The sequence below is a fragment of the Bombina bombina genome, chromosome 11 (assembly GCF_027579735.1).
Source record: "Bombina bombina isolate aBomBom1 chromosome 11, aBomBom1.pri, whole genome shotgun sequence".
Lineage (NCBI taxonomy): Eukaryota > Metazoa > Chordata > Amphibia > Anura > Bombinatoridae > Bombina > Bombina bombina.
Genome location: NC_069509.1, coordinates 167,834,407 through 167,852,326, shown reverse-complemented (window position 1 = coordinate 167,852,326; position 17,920 = coordinate 167,834,407). Strand labels below are relative to the sequence as shown.

General features: G+C 39.5%; 1 protein-coding gene across 1 annotated transcript in view; it reads left to right on the top strand.

The window, feature by feature from the left end:
* The window catches only part of DNAH3 (dynein axonemal heavy chain 3), a 611,780-nt gene that overhangs the window by 538,375 nt on the left and 55,485 nt on the right, over nucleotides 1-17,920 (top strand). Inside the window, exon 51 of the mRNA XM_053694256.1 lies at nucleotides 2,305-2,503. Coding sequence (XP_053550231.1) covers nucleotides 2,305-2,503 — 199 coding nt within the window. The remainder of the gene's footprint in view (nucleotides 1-2,304; nucleotides 2,504-17,920) is intronic.

Genomic DNA, 17,920 nt, shown 5'->3' with positions numbered 1-17,920 from the left:
ACATATTGCAATTTATTTCATTTTTTTTTTTAACGATTAGCCCAGCATTGGATGATCCACTGCTGGGCTAATAATTAAAAAAAAATTTGATTTAGTTGTTTTTTGTGATGTTGGGGTGGAGAGCGTAATTGCATGGGGTGGGGGGGGCAAGATTTTTTTTGCCCAGGGTCCAGTCAATATTAAAGACGGCCCTGCATACCCTGGCAGAATTTATGACTTCTTGGCCATTTTTCAGAGAATATGAATGATAACACAAAATCTTTTCTTTCACTCATGGTTAGTGTTTGGCTGAAGCCATTTATTATCAATCAACTGTGTTTACTCTTTTTAAATCATAAGGACAACATAAACTACCCAAATGACCCTGATCAAAAGTTTACATACCCTGGTGATTTTGTACGCACAAAAGTAAGTACAAACTCACACTCAAGGGGGTAAATTTACTATGGTGCGAGCGGACATGATACTATGTAGCGTATCATGTCTGCTGCACATCGATAAATGCAGACAGTATACGCTGTCGGCCTTTATCATTGCACAAGCAGTTCTTGTGAACTGGTGGTGCAATGCCGCCCCCTGCAGATTTGCGGCCAATCTAGCAGGGAGTGTCAATCAACCTCAATCAATCCTCAGAGCAGGCGGACAGGTAATGGAGCAGCGGTCTTAGGACCGCTGCTTCTTAATTTCTGCTTCAGGCGGAACTGAAGCGGAGTGGGTTGGAAGCAGCATCCGCTGCTTTATAAATCGACCCCGAGAAGTCCAGAGAGAATGTAAACAACTAATTGCATTGTTTAAGTGCAAGGTGGGGACATGGTAGCAGGTATTGTATCGGATCAATAGGGGGGACATATGGCTTTTGATTGGTTGTACCATCCAATGACATCATTTATAGAAAATATTCTCAGACACAGACAAAATACGAATGGATATCTGCCGAGAAAATAGTAAAAGGAGAAACCGTGGATCTGAAATATATTTTGGATTTTATTTATGAATAATTTGTTACTGAATTAAATATAATTTTTTGTTTTTGCATTTTTAAAATGTATTTAGAAGAATTACGTTTTTACCTGTTATGTTTTTCATATATATGGTTTAAGGCTACATATGAATAAAAAATATTATTTAAGATTTAAAGGGACATGAAACCTTTGTGATTCAGACAGAACAGACAATTTTTAAAAAAAGTTTTGAATTTACTTCTATTATCAAATTTGCTTTGTTCCCTTGGTTTTCTTTGTTGAAGAGATAAGTTTGTAAGTGAATTTTTAAAAGAAGAGAATATCACCACTCTCTTTCCTCTCTGTTCCTTTATTAACATTGTTCACAGATTTTGTCATCACCTACATTTTGAATCTTAGTGATGGGGACTTATATGATCTATGCATACGAGTACATATTTATATTTATCTTTTTTCAAACTGTGTCTTAGATACATGATTTATGCTATATATATATATATACATATATTTATATATATATATATATACACTGTATATAAAAATATAAAAATTATAAATGAAGAAAAAAGGAATTTCATCTATTTCACCTTTGGCTTGGCTTTAGCACACTTTGACTTAAAGGGACATAATACTCATATGCTAAATCACTTGAAACTGATGTAGTATAACTGTAAAAAGCTGACAGGAAAATATCCCCTGAGCATCTCTATGTAAAAAAGGAAGATATTTTACCTCACAATCTCCTCAGCTCAGCAGAGTAAGTTCTGTGTAAAAAGTTAAACTCAACTGCTGCTCAGCTGCAGGTAAAAAAATAAATAAAAAAAAATGAAGAAATGAACAGCAGCCAATCAGCATCAGCAGTGCTGAGGTCATGAACTCTTTTACTGTGATCTCATGAGATTTCATATTAAGCTTCCTTTACCTGATTGGTGAAATAATATGAGAGTTCACGAGGCTCATCCCCTAAACTGTCCCAGGACAGACACACTAAAATGCTGCTTAGAAATCCTTTACAATGGGAGGTGGCTACTGAGGTAAAATATCTTTCTTTTTTACATAGAGATGTTCAGGAGATATTTTCTAGTCAGCTTTTTACAGCTATATTGCATCACTTTCAAGTGTTTAAACATTTGGGTATTATGGTCCTTTAACACACTGTCGGGTTAGCACTAGAGTGAAAGCCACAACCTAAGGCTTCCACTCCGGCACAACCATTTTATTTTCCACTTGTTATCTGAGCACAAGAACAAGAGCGCTATTGAATTAACGTAATCTGTGCCTTTATGTTTATTGCCTACAGTATAATCTGTCATCATCACTTTTACTTTCTTTATTGTGACAGGATGAATGTGAAGGAGACCTTGCTGAGGCTATGCCTGCGCTGGAAGCTGCTGTATCTGCCCTCGACACCCTCAACCAGTCCGACATCACGCTGGTGAAGTCTATGCAGAGTCCTCCTGCTCCTGTTAAGCTCGTCATGGAAAGCATCTGTGTCATGAAAAACATAAAGCCAGATAGGAAACCCGACCCAAGTGGATCAGGTAGGAAAAAAGCTTTCCCCTTGGGACACACACATCAAATGTATCTGAGCTTTAATGAATAATTCCATTTATTGGATACTGGATCTGGTTTCCCAAATGCCCAGTGTGTTTCTTCTTAACCCATATTCATATACTGTACTTCCTGCTACACTTTCATGTGCCTATGTGTTTTATTCTTTTAGATACTGTATCTCTGGTTACTGTTCTTCATAAATTTACTATATATATGAAACATTGTTTTTTACCTTAAAGTAGCTATAAATAATGATTTGCTGTGAATGGTATATCAGGCCTTAAGTCACGCTGTATAATTAACATATTTTTTAAAATGATTTTTATTCTGTACATATGTGTGCGTGTTTCCTTGTGCGTGTATGTGCGTGCATGTGTGTCCTCATGTGTGTGCTAAAAATGAGTATGCAGAACATATGCTTTAGGTGTACCTTGTAATCCCAATGTCTCTTTTCCTATACTTGCTATTATCAGCTTTCACATCAGACCCTTTCAAAATGTTACACCACTACCCCCATTTATTAAGCTGCGCAGATTTGGATCCATAGTTGGTGATTGACAACCTCTACCCTAATTTGATTGTTGCACAATAGCAGTGGTCGATGCTGCACAAGAGTGGCCTTGTACAATCATCACTTCCACTTGCCTGCAGTGGCGGTTCCAAAAACTCTACTATGAGGGGAGACAAACACTCCTAGCTTTAGTCTTGGCTGTTCCACAGGTGGGGGAAGGTGGGTGGTGGCGTACTTACGGCTGTTTCATGGTCAGGGTAGGGGAGGTGGAGTCACAGGTGTTCTGATGGCATAGTGAAGTGGTCTAGGGTTTTGGTTAGGCAGTTGTGGGACATGGCATGCTTAAAAGGACGGGCATGTACTAGTATTTCTTTTTTTTTTTTTTTACTTTTTGCTCAATAGTGGTGTAAAATAGAAGATTGGGGTGCTTTTGCAATCATGGCTCCTCCCCTAGAATCGCCAGTGTCTACCTGGGAATGTTGTTTGTCTGCAGCTTATTAAAGGGACAGTATACACCAGGTTTCATATAACTGCATGTAATAGACACTACTATAAAGAAGAATATGCACAGATACTGATCTAAAAATTAAGTATATAACCTTTTAAAAACTTACTGAGAAGATTCCTGTTAAGCATTGTTGATGAGGTTAGCTGGAACAACCAGTGAAAGGGGCTGGGTAAACAATAATAGCAAACACTCCCCACCTGCCTGCCCCCTTCCCTGCATATGAATAGACAGATAACATAAACAGGAGCCTGCAGAAGTCTGTAAACGCATGTATGCATCTGACACTGTGGGGCTTGGTTAGGAGTCTGAAAATCAGCACAATGTTCTTAAAAAAAAAAGCAAAACTATATATTTTTATACAACCTCTACCAGATGGGCTATATAAATGGATCATCTACAAAACATTTATGCACAGAAAAATCCTGTGTACAATGTCCCTTTAAGGGCCAGATTATGAGTGGTGCGCTAACAGTTACACACATGCAAAAAAGGGGTTAATCGCAGGTGTTTGTGCGCATTGGGTTTTTCGAAACAAAAAAGTGTCAGGGCTGCTAAAAACAGGAAACTGTATGCTCAATTTTAACTACTGTAGCAGCATCATTTTTAATAAGTGTCCATGGCAAATTTGGTCTATATACATTTCTCTATTAAATTATTGTATTATGTTTTTGACTATAATGTCCCTCTAATTGTTAATTAAGTGTTATAATGTGTATTTACTATAAATATTTCCTATATATATATATACTGCAAAAAAACAGGTATATACAGTATATATAAATATGTATTTATGAATAAATAGAACATATTCTGCTATGTGATGAACATTGGAAAGCAAAATATAATTTTTTTCATATCGAGTTAGCGCACTTAAAGTGAACGTAAAGTTAACCCTCATTGCTCACGTTATTGGATAGACTTAAAAAGGATGCAGAGTTTAATTCATCAATTTTTTAATATTTATTTATTTACTAGAATGTTTACCTTTTTAAAGCTCCAACGATAAGCGCAGCTCTCGCGTCCGCCATATTGTGTAATTGATTGACAGGGGGAAACAAGGATTAGTTGTTTTAGGAATCGTCACCTGTCAATCAAGTCTATCCTATGCCGTGAGCATTGAGGGTTAACTTTACAGTCACTTTAAGAAAATGCATTTGGCTTTGCAGGCGAGTAGGGTGTTAGTTTTTTCCCCACTTTTTTTTCTACATTGACTTCTATGGGGGAATACGTTATCGCGCGCCCAATATTCTAAGTTCTTTTTTTTTTACACGCATCGGGTTAGCGCGTGAGCGGAAACAGTTTACTTTCAACGTGTAATATGAGCGCTACCCTGACGCACGCAAAAACTTACTTCTAACTGAGTTTCCGCTCGAACCGGAGCGTTACATAATGCTCCACTTGTAATCTGGGCCAAAATGAGAGCCATTGAGGCCTATTTATCTGTGTGACAGTGCGGATCAGGTCCGACAGACCTTGCTGAATGCGGAGAGCAATACGCTCTCCGTATTCAGCATTGCACCAGCAGCTCTTGTGAGCAGCTGGTGCAACGCCGCCCTCTGCAGATTCGCGGCCAATCGGCCACCAGCAGGGAGGTGTCAGTCAACCCAATCGTACTCGATCGGGTTGAATTGTGGCGATCTTGCCAGAAACACGGGCCCACAAGCCCCATACGGAGCTTGATAAATGGGCCTCCAAATCTGCAAATTTCATCTTGTTCATAAGTTTTGCTTCAGACTTGAAGAAAAGGGGAAAAGCTAAAAAGTGTGTCTTTTTTAATGTTTTTTTTTTTTTTTAAAGTTAATTGTATTTGATATGTATTATTATGTATTTAAATATTCTGCTCCCTATTTAACAGTGTTCGTTTTATTTGGAGGCTGAAACAGTGCAGCCAATTAGAGATTGTGTCACTTGAGACAGTCGGCTAGATTACGAGTTTTGCGTTATGAGCGGTGCGGTGCTAATTTGCAACTTATTGTCACCGCTCACCTCCCTACAGCGCTGCTATTACAGGTTTACAAAAACCCGGCGTTAGCAGGCAAGAAGTGAGCGTTGAGCAAAATTGATGGACCATTATGGACCTAATGGTGGACTTTAAAAGGAAGACGTGCGATTGTTTGGGCAATCCATGTGGGATGACACGGATAGAAGATATAGCTCTTGTCGATAACATAGTGAAGTCAAAGGTGAGTCTGCAAAAAGATGCCCCAGCCACCCTATTCAAATATGGAGCAGCCACGTGGCAACTAGTGGGGTCAGAAATGGAATTGTGGAGAAGTGTGTGGGCTTCTGAGACCACCGCACCCCGGATGAGCAGTATGGGCGCTTTGAGAAACAAGGATCGAGCCACGACGTTACAGGTCAACCCATGCCCTCGGTACCTTTGGTTGCCTTACCTCAAATCTTCAGGGAGGCTCCCGTCAGTTTTAGGGAGTCTCTGCATGCCGATTGCTGTAAATCAGCTGGAGGGCGATTAGAGGGAATGTAGGGCATCTCAGAATGGAGCCCTAGTTGACACCTGGATGAACAGTGTGGACCTGCACAGCCTTGGAGCATTTCGCCTATGATAAGATCTCAACAAGCTCAGGGGCGCTCAGGTGTAGGCTGAACTTTTATCTTAAACGCACAGCATTAGGCAGCACACCATGTTCATATACCCATTATCAGCCCTTCTTCTCTCCTAAAGTGGCTTGGTTTTGGGAGGACACATTGCTGCTGACCCACTTAGGACTCTTACCTTTAGTTAAAATGTCTCTGATGATGGTGTATAGTCCTGAAAAATGACTTTTATACACAACCTGGACTAGTATTGTTTTTTCTTAACACACCCTGACATGTGTGTGTGTTTTCCCTTCCTCTTATTACCCCTGGTTTGTGATGGGATATCATAATGTTCACCCTGTAGCGTTACATATATGTACCCTCATATCTAGGCTGTATAGTCACCCTAATCACTAGGCTACATACAAACATTTGAATGTGAAATATTACAGCAATTTTATATGTTTGCTTTATGGGTAATGCCAGAGCTTATTCTCCCTTAAGACCTTAGTTCTCAATTCCCTGTAGAGGCCATCGTACTAGATTTTAGTGTCACCCTGATCATACATATTCTCTCTCATATAAAGTAGGGACAGGAAAACAGAGAGAGGGAGGAAAAGGGATGGAAGAAAACATTTTTTCTTTTTTATTATACTGTTATCATGTTCCTCTACACTAATTTATCTAAACTTATTAGAGCTAAAAGACTTATCAATATTTATATAATTACAGACAAACTCTACTCTATTACTAGGCAGTTTGAAATGTTATGGTTATAGACTGCTGACGTGGAATAGCTTACCATTAGGACCTACCTAATTCTCAATATAGCAGAGGAACCTGTCCTTGGGTATAGGGCCCATACCCGAGTGATGCGGTTTCATCGCCTAAGAAAGTGGAATACAAACCTACATTTAGCTTGATATAGGTATGCCTGCAATTTGGTTTTTAATCCTTACAGATTTCAATGGCTTCTATTAGCAATAAGACCGCAGACCCTGTACCCTAATCATTTTAAACCTAAGGTATCGTAGCTATCGGCATTACTGTTAATATTTTTTTATGTTTTGTGACTTGGTAGGATTTTAACTCTCAGACAATATTTACACCCCACAATATGCAAACTGTTAATATTGTTTAAGCAATGCTCATCTAGTGTATATGTGGTCTATGTGGACCTACTTGTATAGCATTAACTAGCTGTTACTGCAGGCTATTGCTTCACATTTAGTATTTATACTCTTTGAAGGTTTGAGGCAAATAGCTATACTTCTCTTCATATTGCACCCCACTGTACCAGGTATAACTTTAGTCTAATATGTACTTAGCTTATGTCTACTTCTCCCTTAGTAACGCGCATGCCCACGAGACCTTATATCTAGTTATATCTAGTTATATCGCTTTACAAGGCCACATAATATATGTTACCTACTACACTTAAACTTCCACCCCCCCCACCACATAATAAGCCTCCTAGTATAGGAGGATTACTCACGCGGTTTGTCTCGTCTATACCGCAACCATTACCAATTTCCCTTTTTTTATATATAAGTACAGCTCGCATATAACATCATATTGTCTTTAATTTTTCTACCTAGCTTAGCAGGATTGTTTAGCATCCTTTACAGGTTAAATATTAAATTTTACATTGAACACCACATACCTACAGCTACCATATATATTTACCCTATATAGATATGTATATACCTTAATAATTTTGATTCCCTGCTACCTGTTTTATTCATCTTTTTGTGCTTCTTATTTCTTTTTTAAGAAGTTGCAACAGGCCCTTACCCTTTTCTACTTTATATTATATTTAAGAATGTCTTAATTTTTACAGTTGGGTTCTCCAATTTTCATAATATGGTATCAGTTTGTTAAGGCTCAAGAGAGGCTTATAGGTTTCTAGGAGAATGTTCTTATTCTTTGCAAATGAAAAATATTAGAAAATGTGAGGTATACTTTTTGTTTATAGTAATTACTCTGTGACATAACAGACTCAAATGTACAATGGTTTGTTTTTATTTGATGACTTTGGAAGTATTGTCTATTTTTTATTGTATTATTTCATACCTCAATAAAAACAAAACAAACTAAAAAAAAATGAATCTAATAAAAAATTCCTATCATTAACTAAATTATTCCTATTTAAAACTAAATACTTACCTGTAAAATAAACCCTAAGCTAGCTACAAAATAACTAATAGTTAAATTGTAGCTAGCTTAGGTTTTATTTTTTTTCACAGCTAAGTTTGTATTTATTTTAACTAGGTAGAATAGCTAGTAAATATTTATTAACTATTTACTAGCTACCTAGCTAAAATAAATACAAATTTACCTGTAAAATAAAACCTAACCTGTCTTACACTAACACCTAACCTTACACTACAATTAAATAAATTACATTAATTAAATACAATGAACTAAAAAAAAACACTAATTACACATAATAAAAAAATAAATTATCAAATATTTAAACTAATTACACCTAATCTAATAGTCCTATCAAAATAAAAAAGCCCCCCAAAATAAAAAAAAACCCTAGCCTAAAATAAACTAAACTGCCAATAGCCCTTAAAAGCGCCTTTTGCGGGGCATTGCCCCAAAGAAATCACCTCTTTTACCTGTAAATAAAAATACAAACAACCCCCCAACAGTAAAACCCACCACCCACACAACCAATCCCCCAAATAAAATCCTAACTAAAAAACCTAAGCTCCCCATTGCCCTGAAAAGGGCATTTGGATGGGCATTGCCCTTAAAAGGGCATTTAGCTCTTTTTCCGCCCAAACCCTAAGCTAAAAATAAAACCCACCCAATAAACCCTTAAAAAAACCTAACACTAACCCCCGAAGATTCACTTACAGTTTTTGAAGACCTGAAATCCATCCTCAACGAAGCGGCAGAAGTCCTCATCGAAGCCAGCAGAAGTCTTCATCCAAGCGGGTAGAAGTCTTCATCCAAGCCGGCAGAAGTCTTCATCCAGACTTCATCTTCTATCTTCATCCATCCGGCGTGGAGTGGCTCCATCTTAAAGACATCTGGCGCGGAGCATCCTCTTCTTTCCACGGCGACTGAAGAATTAAGTTTCCTTTAAGTGATGTCATCCAAGATGGCGTCCCTTGAATTCCGATTGGCTGATCCAATCAGCCAAAAGGATTGAGCTCGCATTCTATTGGCTGTTCCAATCAGCCAACAGAATGCAAGCTCAATCCTATTGGCTGAATTCTATCAGCCAATCGGAATTAAAGGTGAAAAAATCCTATTGGCTGAGGCAATCAGCCAATAGGATTGAGCTTCAATCCTATTGGCTGACCCAATCAGCCAATAGGTTTGAGCTCGCATTCTATTGGCTGTTCCAATAAGCCAATAGAATGCAAACTCAATCCTATTGGCTGATTGGTTCAGCCAATATGATTTTTTCACCTTTAATTCCGATTGGCTGATAGAATTCAGCCAATAGGATTGAGCTTGCATTCTATTGGCTGATTGGAACAGCCAATAGAATGCAAGCTTAATCCTTTTGGCTGATTGGATCAGCCAATAGGATTGAAGCTCAATCCCATTGGATGATTGCATCAGCCAATAGGATTTTTTCACCTTTGATTCCAATTGGCTGATAGAATTCAGCCAATAGGATTGAGCTTGCATTCTGTTGGCTGATTGGAACAGCCAATAGAATGCAAGCTCAATCCTTTTGGCTGATTGGATCAGCCAATAGGATTGAAGCTCAATCCCATTGGCTGATTGCATCAGCCAATCGGAATTCCGATTGGCTGATAGAATTCTATCAGCCAATCGGAATTCATGGGATGCCATCTTGGATGACGTCACTTAAAGGAACCTTCATTCTTCAGTCGCCGTGGAAAGAAGAGAATGCTCCGTGCCGTATGTCTTGAAGATGGAGCCGCTCCTCGTCGGATGGATGAAGATAGAAGATGCCGTCTGGATGAAGACTTCTGCCTGCTTGGATGAAGACTTCTGCCTGCTTAGATGAAGACTTCTGCCGGCTTCGATAAGGACTTCTGCCGCTTCCTTGAGGATGGATGTCGGGTCTTCAAAAACTGTAAGTGGATCTTTGGGGGTTAGTGTTAGGTTTTTTTTAAGGGTTTATTGGGTGGGTTTTATTTTTAGCTTAGGGTTTGGGGTGGAAAAAGAGCTAAATGCCCTTCCAAATGCCCTTTTCAGGGCAATGGGGAGCTTAGATTTTTTAGTTAGGATTTTATTTGGGGGGTTAGTTGTGTGGGTGGTGGGTTTTACTGTTGGGGGGTTGTTTGTATTTTTATTTACAGGTAAAAGAGCTGATTTCTTTGGGGCAATGCCCCGCAAAAGGCCCTTTTAAGGGCTATTGGCAGTTTAGTTTAGGCTAGGGTTTTTTTATTTTGGGGGGGCTTTTTTATTTTGATAGGGCTATTAGATTAGGTGTAATTAGTTTAAATATTTGATCATTTATTTTTTTATTTTGTGTAATTTAGTCTTTGTTTGTTTTTGTAATTTAGTTAATTGTATTTAATTAATGTCATTTATTTAATTGCAGTGTACAGGTAAATTTGTATTTATTTTAGCTAGGTAGCTAGTAAATAGTTAATAACTATTTACTAACTATTCTACCTAGTTAAAATAAATAAAAACCTAGCTGTGAATTAAAAATAAAACCTAAGCTAGCTAGTTATTAGTTATATTGTAGCTAGCTTTGGGTTTATTTTACAATTAAAGGGCCATAATACCCAAATGTTTAAACACTTGAAAGTAATGCAGCATAGCTGTAAAAAGCTGACTAGAAAATATCTCTATATAAAAAAGAAATATATTTTACCTCAAAAGTTCCTCAGTAGCCACATCCCATTGTAAAGGACTTCTAAGCAGCATTTTAGTGTGTCTGTCCTAGGACAGCTTAGGGGATGAGCCTTGTGAACTCTCATATTATTTCACCAATCAGGTAAAGGAAGCTTACTATGAAATCTCATGAGAGTTAAGTCAAATCTCATGAGATCACAGTAAGAGTTCATGACCTCAGCACTGCTGATGCTGATTGGCTGCTGTTCATTTCTTCATTTTTTTTTATTTTTACCTTCAGCTGGGAGCAGGTGAAGTATAACTTTTTACACAGAACTAACTCTGCTGAGCTGAGGAGATTGTGAGGTAAAATACAGAGACGCTCAGGTGAAATTTTTCTGTCAGCTTTTTACAGCTATACTGCATCAGTTTCAAGTGATTTAGCATATGAGTATTATGTCCCTTTAAGTATTTAGTTTTAAATAGGAATTATTTAGTTAATGATTGTAATTTTTTATTAGATTTATTGTAATTATATTAAGGTAGGGGGTGTTAGGGTTAGGTTTAGGGGTTTATAACTTTAGTATAGTGGCGGCGACGTTGGGGGCGGCAGATTAGGGGTTAATAAGTGTAGGTAAGTAGCGACGATGTTGGGGACGGCAGATTAGGGGTTAATAATATTTAACTAGTGTTTGTGATGCGGGGGTACGGCGGTTTAGGGGTTAATATGTTTATTATAGTGGCGGCGATGTCCGGAGCGGCAGATTAGGGGTTATTAATTTTATTTTAGTGTTTGCTATGCGGGAGGGCCTCGGTTTTGGGGTTAATCGGTAGTTTATGGGTGTTAGTGTACTTTTTAGTACTTTAGTTATGAGTTTTATCCTACAGCTTTGTAGCGCGAAACTCATAACTACTGACTTTCAGTTTACGTTATGGATCTTGTAGTTTTAGGCCGCTCACTTTTTGGCCTCCCAGGCAAACTCGTAAAACCGCTGCAAAGGAAGTCCCATTGAAAAAGAGCTGTTTAAAAGCTGCGGTAGTTACGTTGCGTTACAGCAAAAAAAGTGTGCAGTGCAGCTAAACCTGCAAGACTCGTAATAACAGCGGTAGTGAAAAAGAGCCTTAACGCTGCTTTTTCACTCATACCGCAAAACTCATAATCTAGCCGTATGTTAGTTATGTAAAGTATCCAAAGGTTGCTTTAAGTTAATGTGCAGTGGCACTTCAGCTGGTTTATAACATTTTACCATTTACATAACTTATATGACGCAAGCTTTTGTAATATAATAGTATTCTTTTAAAATGCATGTAAAAAAACTAAAAAAAACGCTACATTTAAAAATGTTGTCTGAACATTTTTAATATTTCTGTTAAATTGCAAGATAACAATAAATGAGTTCCACATCCTTTGTATTTTATAATGAATGCTTATCAACAATAGAAATGCTTGACATATTATTAGCTTTTTGTATGAGGAAATATGATTCAAAAAGTAAACGCACAAATATGGAAGCGCTTGACATTGACATTGTGTTGTTCTTGCATCCATTAGGATAAAGGCAAAAGCAGATGAGAAAATATGTTGAATTAAATAAAATGAATATTCTTTAGTTATTTTGAAAACTGTTTTGAGCGCAGTAGGAGTGCTTATCCACAATCCACTCAGTAGAACAGTCTTAAAGATACTTAAAGGGACAGTCAACACCAAAATTATTTAAAAAGATAGGTAACTCCTTTACTACACATTACACAGCTTTGCACAGCCAACATTGTTATATTTATATACTTTATAACATTTAAAACCTCTAAATTTCTGCCTATTTCTAAGCCACTATAGACAGCCTCTTTTTATTTGCTTTTCACATCAGGAGACTGCTAGCTCATGTGGGCCATAAAGATAACATTGTGCTCACGCCCGAGGAGTTATTTAAGAGGCAGCATTGGCTAAAATGCAAATCAATAGATAATAAATAAAAAGTCATGTAATCAGGGGGCTGTCATAAGGGGCTTATATACAAGGTAATTACAGAGGTAAAAAGTATATTAATATAACTGTGCTGGTTATGTAAAACTGGGGAATGGGTAATAAAAGGATTTATCTATCTTTCTTTTGCAAGATGTACCGAGTCCACGGATTCATCCTAACTTGTGGGATATTGTCCTTCCTGACAGGAAGTAGCAAAGAGAGCACCACAGCACAGCTGTCTATATAGCTCCCCCCTTAACTCCACCCCCCAGTCATTCTCTTTGCTGGCTCTAAGCAGGAAGAGTAAAGAGAACAGGTGTTCAACTGTTCGTTTCATTTTATCTTCAATCAAGTGTTTGTTATTTTTAAATGGTACCGGTGTTGTACTATTTACTCTCAGGCAGGACATAGATGAAGATTTCTGCCTGGAGGATGATGATCTTAGCATTTGTAACTAAGGTCCACTGCTGTTCCCACATGAGCTGAGGAGTACAGGAAAACTTCAGTGTGAGGAATGGTTTCTTGCTATACAGCAATGAGGTATGTTCAGTCATATTTTCTGCAAAGACTGTGTTAACTCAGAAAGGCTGACAGTGTCCCCATTAGGTGAAGGGTAAGCAGTAATCCTAGTGTTATCAGAGGTTTTTACTAGCTTGCATAAAGGGTTAATGTGTTGTTGGCACTCAGTTTGTTATGTGAATTGAGGACAAACGTTTTTATGTGTCGGGGAGTAACGTTTTCTGTTTTATGAGACATTTGCTTGAGGGTTCTTTGGGGTTATAACCCACATGGCTTTCCGGCAGGGTTTTTTAGTTTTGTGTAGGCCCCAGCAACATTGAGTGAGGTAAGCGGGGCCTACATTTACAAGCAGCAAGCAACTTCTCCTGAGGTCCTGAGAGTCTTCTGAGGGACTAATTGAAGCTTTAAACCCCATATTATCGCTTTCTAAGGGCAGGTAGGGCCACAGCAGAGCTGTGGCAATGTGCTTTAGGGGGTTTTAACCGGTTTTAGACACTTATCAATCTGTTTTTTTCATTTGGGGGTCTATTGCTTTTTTACTTGTGGTGCAATCCTTCTAAAGCTTAGTGCCTACACTGTTAAAATTTCTGAATTTTTGAAGCAATTTTAACCTGTTTTGCAGTTTGTGTATGCCTTTTTTTTCTCTTAAAGGTACAGTACCATTTTTGCAAATTGTGTTTTTTTCATTAAATAAAGTGTTTTCCAAGCTTGCTTGCTTCATTACTAGCCTGTTAAACATGTCTGACACTGAGGAAACTCATTGTTCAATTTGTTTAGAAGCCATTGTGGAACCCCCTCTAAGAATGTGTCCCAATTGTACTGATATGTCTATAAATTGCAAACAGCATATTTTGACTTATAAGAATTTGGCATTAAATGATTCTCAGACAGAAGTAAATCAGGTTTCGCCATCTAGTTCTCCCCAAGTGTCACAACCAGTTACGCCCGCACAAGCGACGCCAAGTACTTCTAGTGCGTCTAATTCTTTCACCTTGCAAGATATGGCTTCAGTTATGAATACTTCCCTCACAGAGGTTTTATCTAAACTGCCAGGGTTGCAAGGGAAGCGCAGTAGCTCTGGGTTAAGAACAAATGCTGAGCCTTCTGACGCTTTAGTAGCCGTATCCGATATTCCCTCACAATGTTCTGAGGTAGGGATGAGGGATTTGCTGTCTGAGGGAGAGATTTCTGATTCTGGACAGATGTTCCCTCAGAACAGATTCAGATATGACGGCATTTAAATTTAAGCTAGAGCACCTCCGTTTATTGCTCAGGGAGGTTTTAGCTACTCTGGATGATTGTGACCCTATTGTAGTTCCAGAGAAATTGTGTAAAATGGATAAATATTATAGAGGTTCCTGTTTACACTGATGTTTTTCCGGTCCCTAAGAGGATTTCGGACATTGTTACTAAGGAGTGGGATAGACCAGGTATTAAGTTCGCTCCCCCTCCTGTTTTTAAGAAAATGTTCCCCATTTCTGACACCATAAAGGACTCATGGCAGACAGTCCCTAAGGTGGAGGGAGCTATTTCTACTCTGGCTAAGCGTACAACTTTACCTATTGAAGACAGTTGTGTTTTCATTGATCCTATGGATAAAAAGTTAGAGGGTCTCCTAAAGAAAATTTTTGTTCAGAATTAAGGCCCTTAAGTTGGCTAATTCTTTTATTACAGACGCCGCTTTTCATCTTGCTAAGTTAGCGGCAAAGAATTCAGGTTTTGCCATTTTATCGCGAAGAGTGTTATGGCTTAAGTCCTGGTCAGCTAATGTGTCATCTAAATCTAAACTTTTGACCATCCCTTTCAAAGGTAATACCCTATTCGGGCCTGCACTGAAAGAGATCATTTCAGACATCACTGGAGGGAAGGGTCATGCCCTCCCTCAAGATAAGTCAAATAAGACAAGGACCAATCAAAATATTTTTCGTTCCTTTCGAAACTTCAAGGGTGGTCCCGCTTCCTCTTCCCCTGCTGCAAAGCAAGAGGGGAAGTTTGCTCAATGCAAGCCAACCTGGAGACCTAACCAGGCTTGGAACAAGGGTAAACAGGCCAAAAAGCCTGCTGCTGCCACTAAGACAGCATGAAGGGGTAGCCCCTGATCTGGGACTGGATCAAGTAGGGCGCAGACTTTCTATCTTTGCTCAGGCCTGGGCAAGAGACGTTCAGGACTCCTGGGCCGTAGAAATTGTAACCCAGGGGTATCTCCTAGATTTCAAAGATTCTCCTCCAAGGGGGAGGTTCCATCTTTCTCAATTGTCTGTAAACCAGACAAAAAGAGAGGCGTTCTTACACTGTGTAGAAGACCTTTTTACCATGGGAGTGATCTGCCCAGTTCCTAAAACAGAACAGGGGCAAGGTTTCTACTCCAATCTGTTTGTGGTTCCCAAAAAAAGAGGGAACCTTCAGACCAATTCTAGATCTCAAGATCCTAAACCAATTCCTAAGAGTTCCATCCTTCCAGATGGAGACCATTCGGACTATTCTACCAATGATTTAGGAGGGTCAATATATGACTACCGTGGATCTAAAGGATGCGTATCTACACATTCCTATCCACAAATATCATCACCAGTTCCTCAGGTGTGCCTTTCTGGACAGGCATTACCAGTTTGTGGCTCTTCCCTTCGGGTTGGCCACGGCGCCAAGAATCCTCACAAAGGTGCTAGGGTCCCTTCTGGCAGTCCTAAGGCCGAGGGGCATAGCAGTGGCGCCTTATCTAGACGACATCTTAATTCAAGCGTCGACTTTCCAACTTGCCAAATCTCACACGGACTTAGTGTTGGCCTTTCTAAGATCTCATGGGTGGAAGGTGAACATGAAAAAGAGTTCTCTTATTCCTCTCACAAGAGTTCCATTCCTGGGAACTCTGATAGATTCGGTGGACATGAAAATATTTCTGACGGAGGTCAGGAAATCATAGATTTTAACCACCTGCCGAGCTCTTCATTCCATTCCTCGGCGTCAGTGGCTCAGTGTATGGAGGTAATCGGACTTATGGTAGCGGCAATGGATATAGTTCCGTTTCCTCGCTTGCATCTCAGACCACTGCAACTATGCATGCTCAAACAGTGGAATGGGGATTATGCAGATTTTTCTCCTCAGATAAATCTGGATCAAGAGACCAGAGACTCTCTTCTTTGGTGGTTGTCACAGGATCACCTGTCCAGGAGAATGTGTTTCCGCAGGCCAGCGTGGGTTATTGTGATGACGGACGCCAGGAATTCCCTGAAAGCACAAGGTTTGTGAACTCAGGAGGAGGCCCTCCTACCGATAAATATTCTGGAATTAAGAGTGATATTCGATGCTCTTCAGGCGTGGCCTCAGCTGGCTTAGGCCGGATTCATCAGGTTTCAGTCGGACAACATCACGACTGTAGCTTATATCAATCATCAGGGGGGAACAAGGAGTTCCTTGGCGATGATAGAAGTTTCCAGGATAATCCGATGGGCAGAGACTCACTCTTGCCATCTATCAGCGATCTACAGGGAGTGCAGAATTATTAGGCAAATGAGTATTTTGACCACATCATCCTCTTTATGCATGTTGTCTTACTCCAAGCTGTATAGGCTTGAAAGCCTACTACCAATTAAGCATATTAGGTGATGTGCATCTCTGTAATGAGAAGGGGTGTGGTCTAATGACATCAACACCCTATATCAGGTGTGCATAATTATTAGGCAACTTCCTTTCCTTTGGCAAAATGGGTCAAAAGAAGGACTTGACAGGCTCAGAAAAGTAAAAAATAGTGAGATATCTTGCAGAGGGATGCAGCACTCTTAAAATTGCAAAGCTTCTGAAGCGTGATCATCGAACAATCAAGCGTTTCATTCAAAATAGTCAACAGGGTCGCAAGAAGCGTGTGGAAAAACGAAGGCGCAAAATAACTGCCCATGAACTGAGAAAAGTCAAGCGTGCAGCTGCCAAGATGCCACTTGCCACCAGTTTGGCCATATTTCAGAGCTGCAACATCACTGGAGTGCCCAAAAGGTGTGCAATACTCAGAGACATGGCCAAGGTAAGAAAGGCTGAAAGACGACCACCACTGAACAAGACACACAAGCTGAAACGTCAAGACTGGGCCAAGAAATATCTCAAGACTGATTTTTCTAAGGTTTTATGGACTGATGAAATGAGAGTGAGTCTTGATGGGCCAGATGGATGGGCCCGTGGCTGGATTGGTAAAGGGCAGAGAGCTCCAGTCCGACTCAGACGCCAGCAAGGTGGAGGTGGAGTACTGGTTTGGGCTGGTATCATCAAAGATGAGCTTGTGGGGCCTTTTCGGGTTGAGGATGGAGTCAAGCTCAACTCCCAGTCCTACTGCCAGTTTCTGGAAGACACCTTCTTCAAGCAGTGGTACAGGAAGAAGTCTGCATCCTTCAAGAAAAACATGATTTTCATGCAGGACAATGCTCCATCACACGCGTCCAAGTACTCCACAGCGTGGCTGGCAAGAAAGGGTATAAAAGAAGAAAATATAATGACATGGCCTCCTTGTTCACCTGATCTGAACTCCATTGAGAACCTGTGGTCCATCATCAAATGTGAGATTTACAAGGAGGGAAAACAGTACACCTCTCTGAACAGTG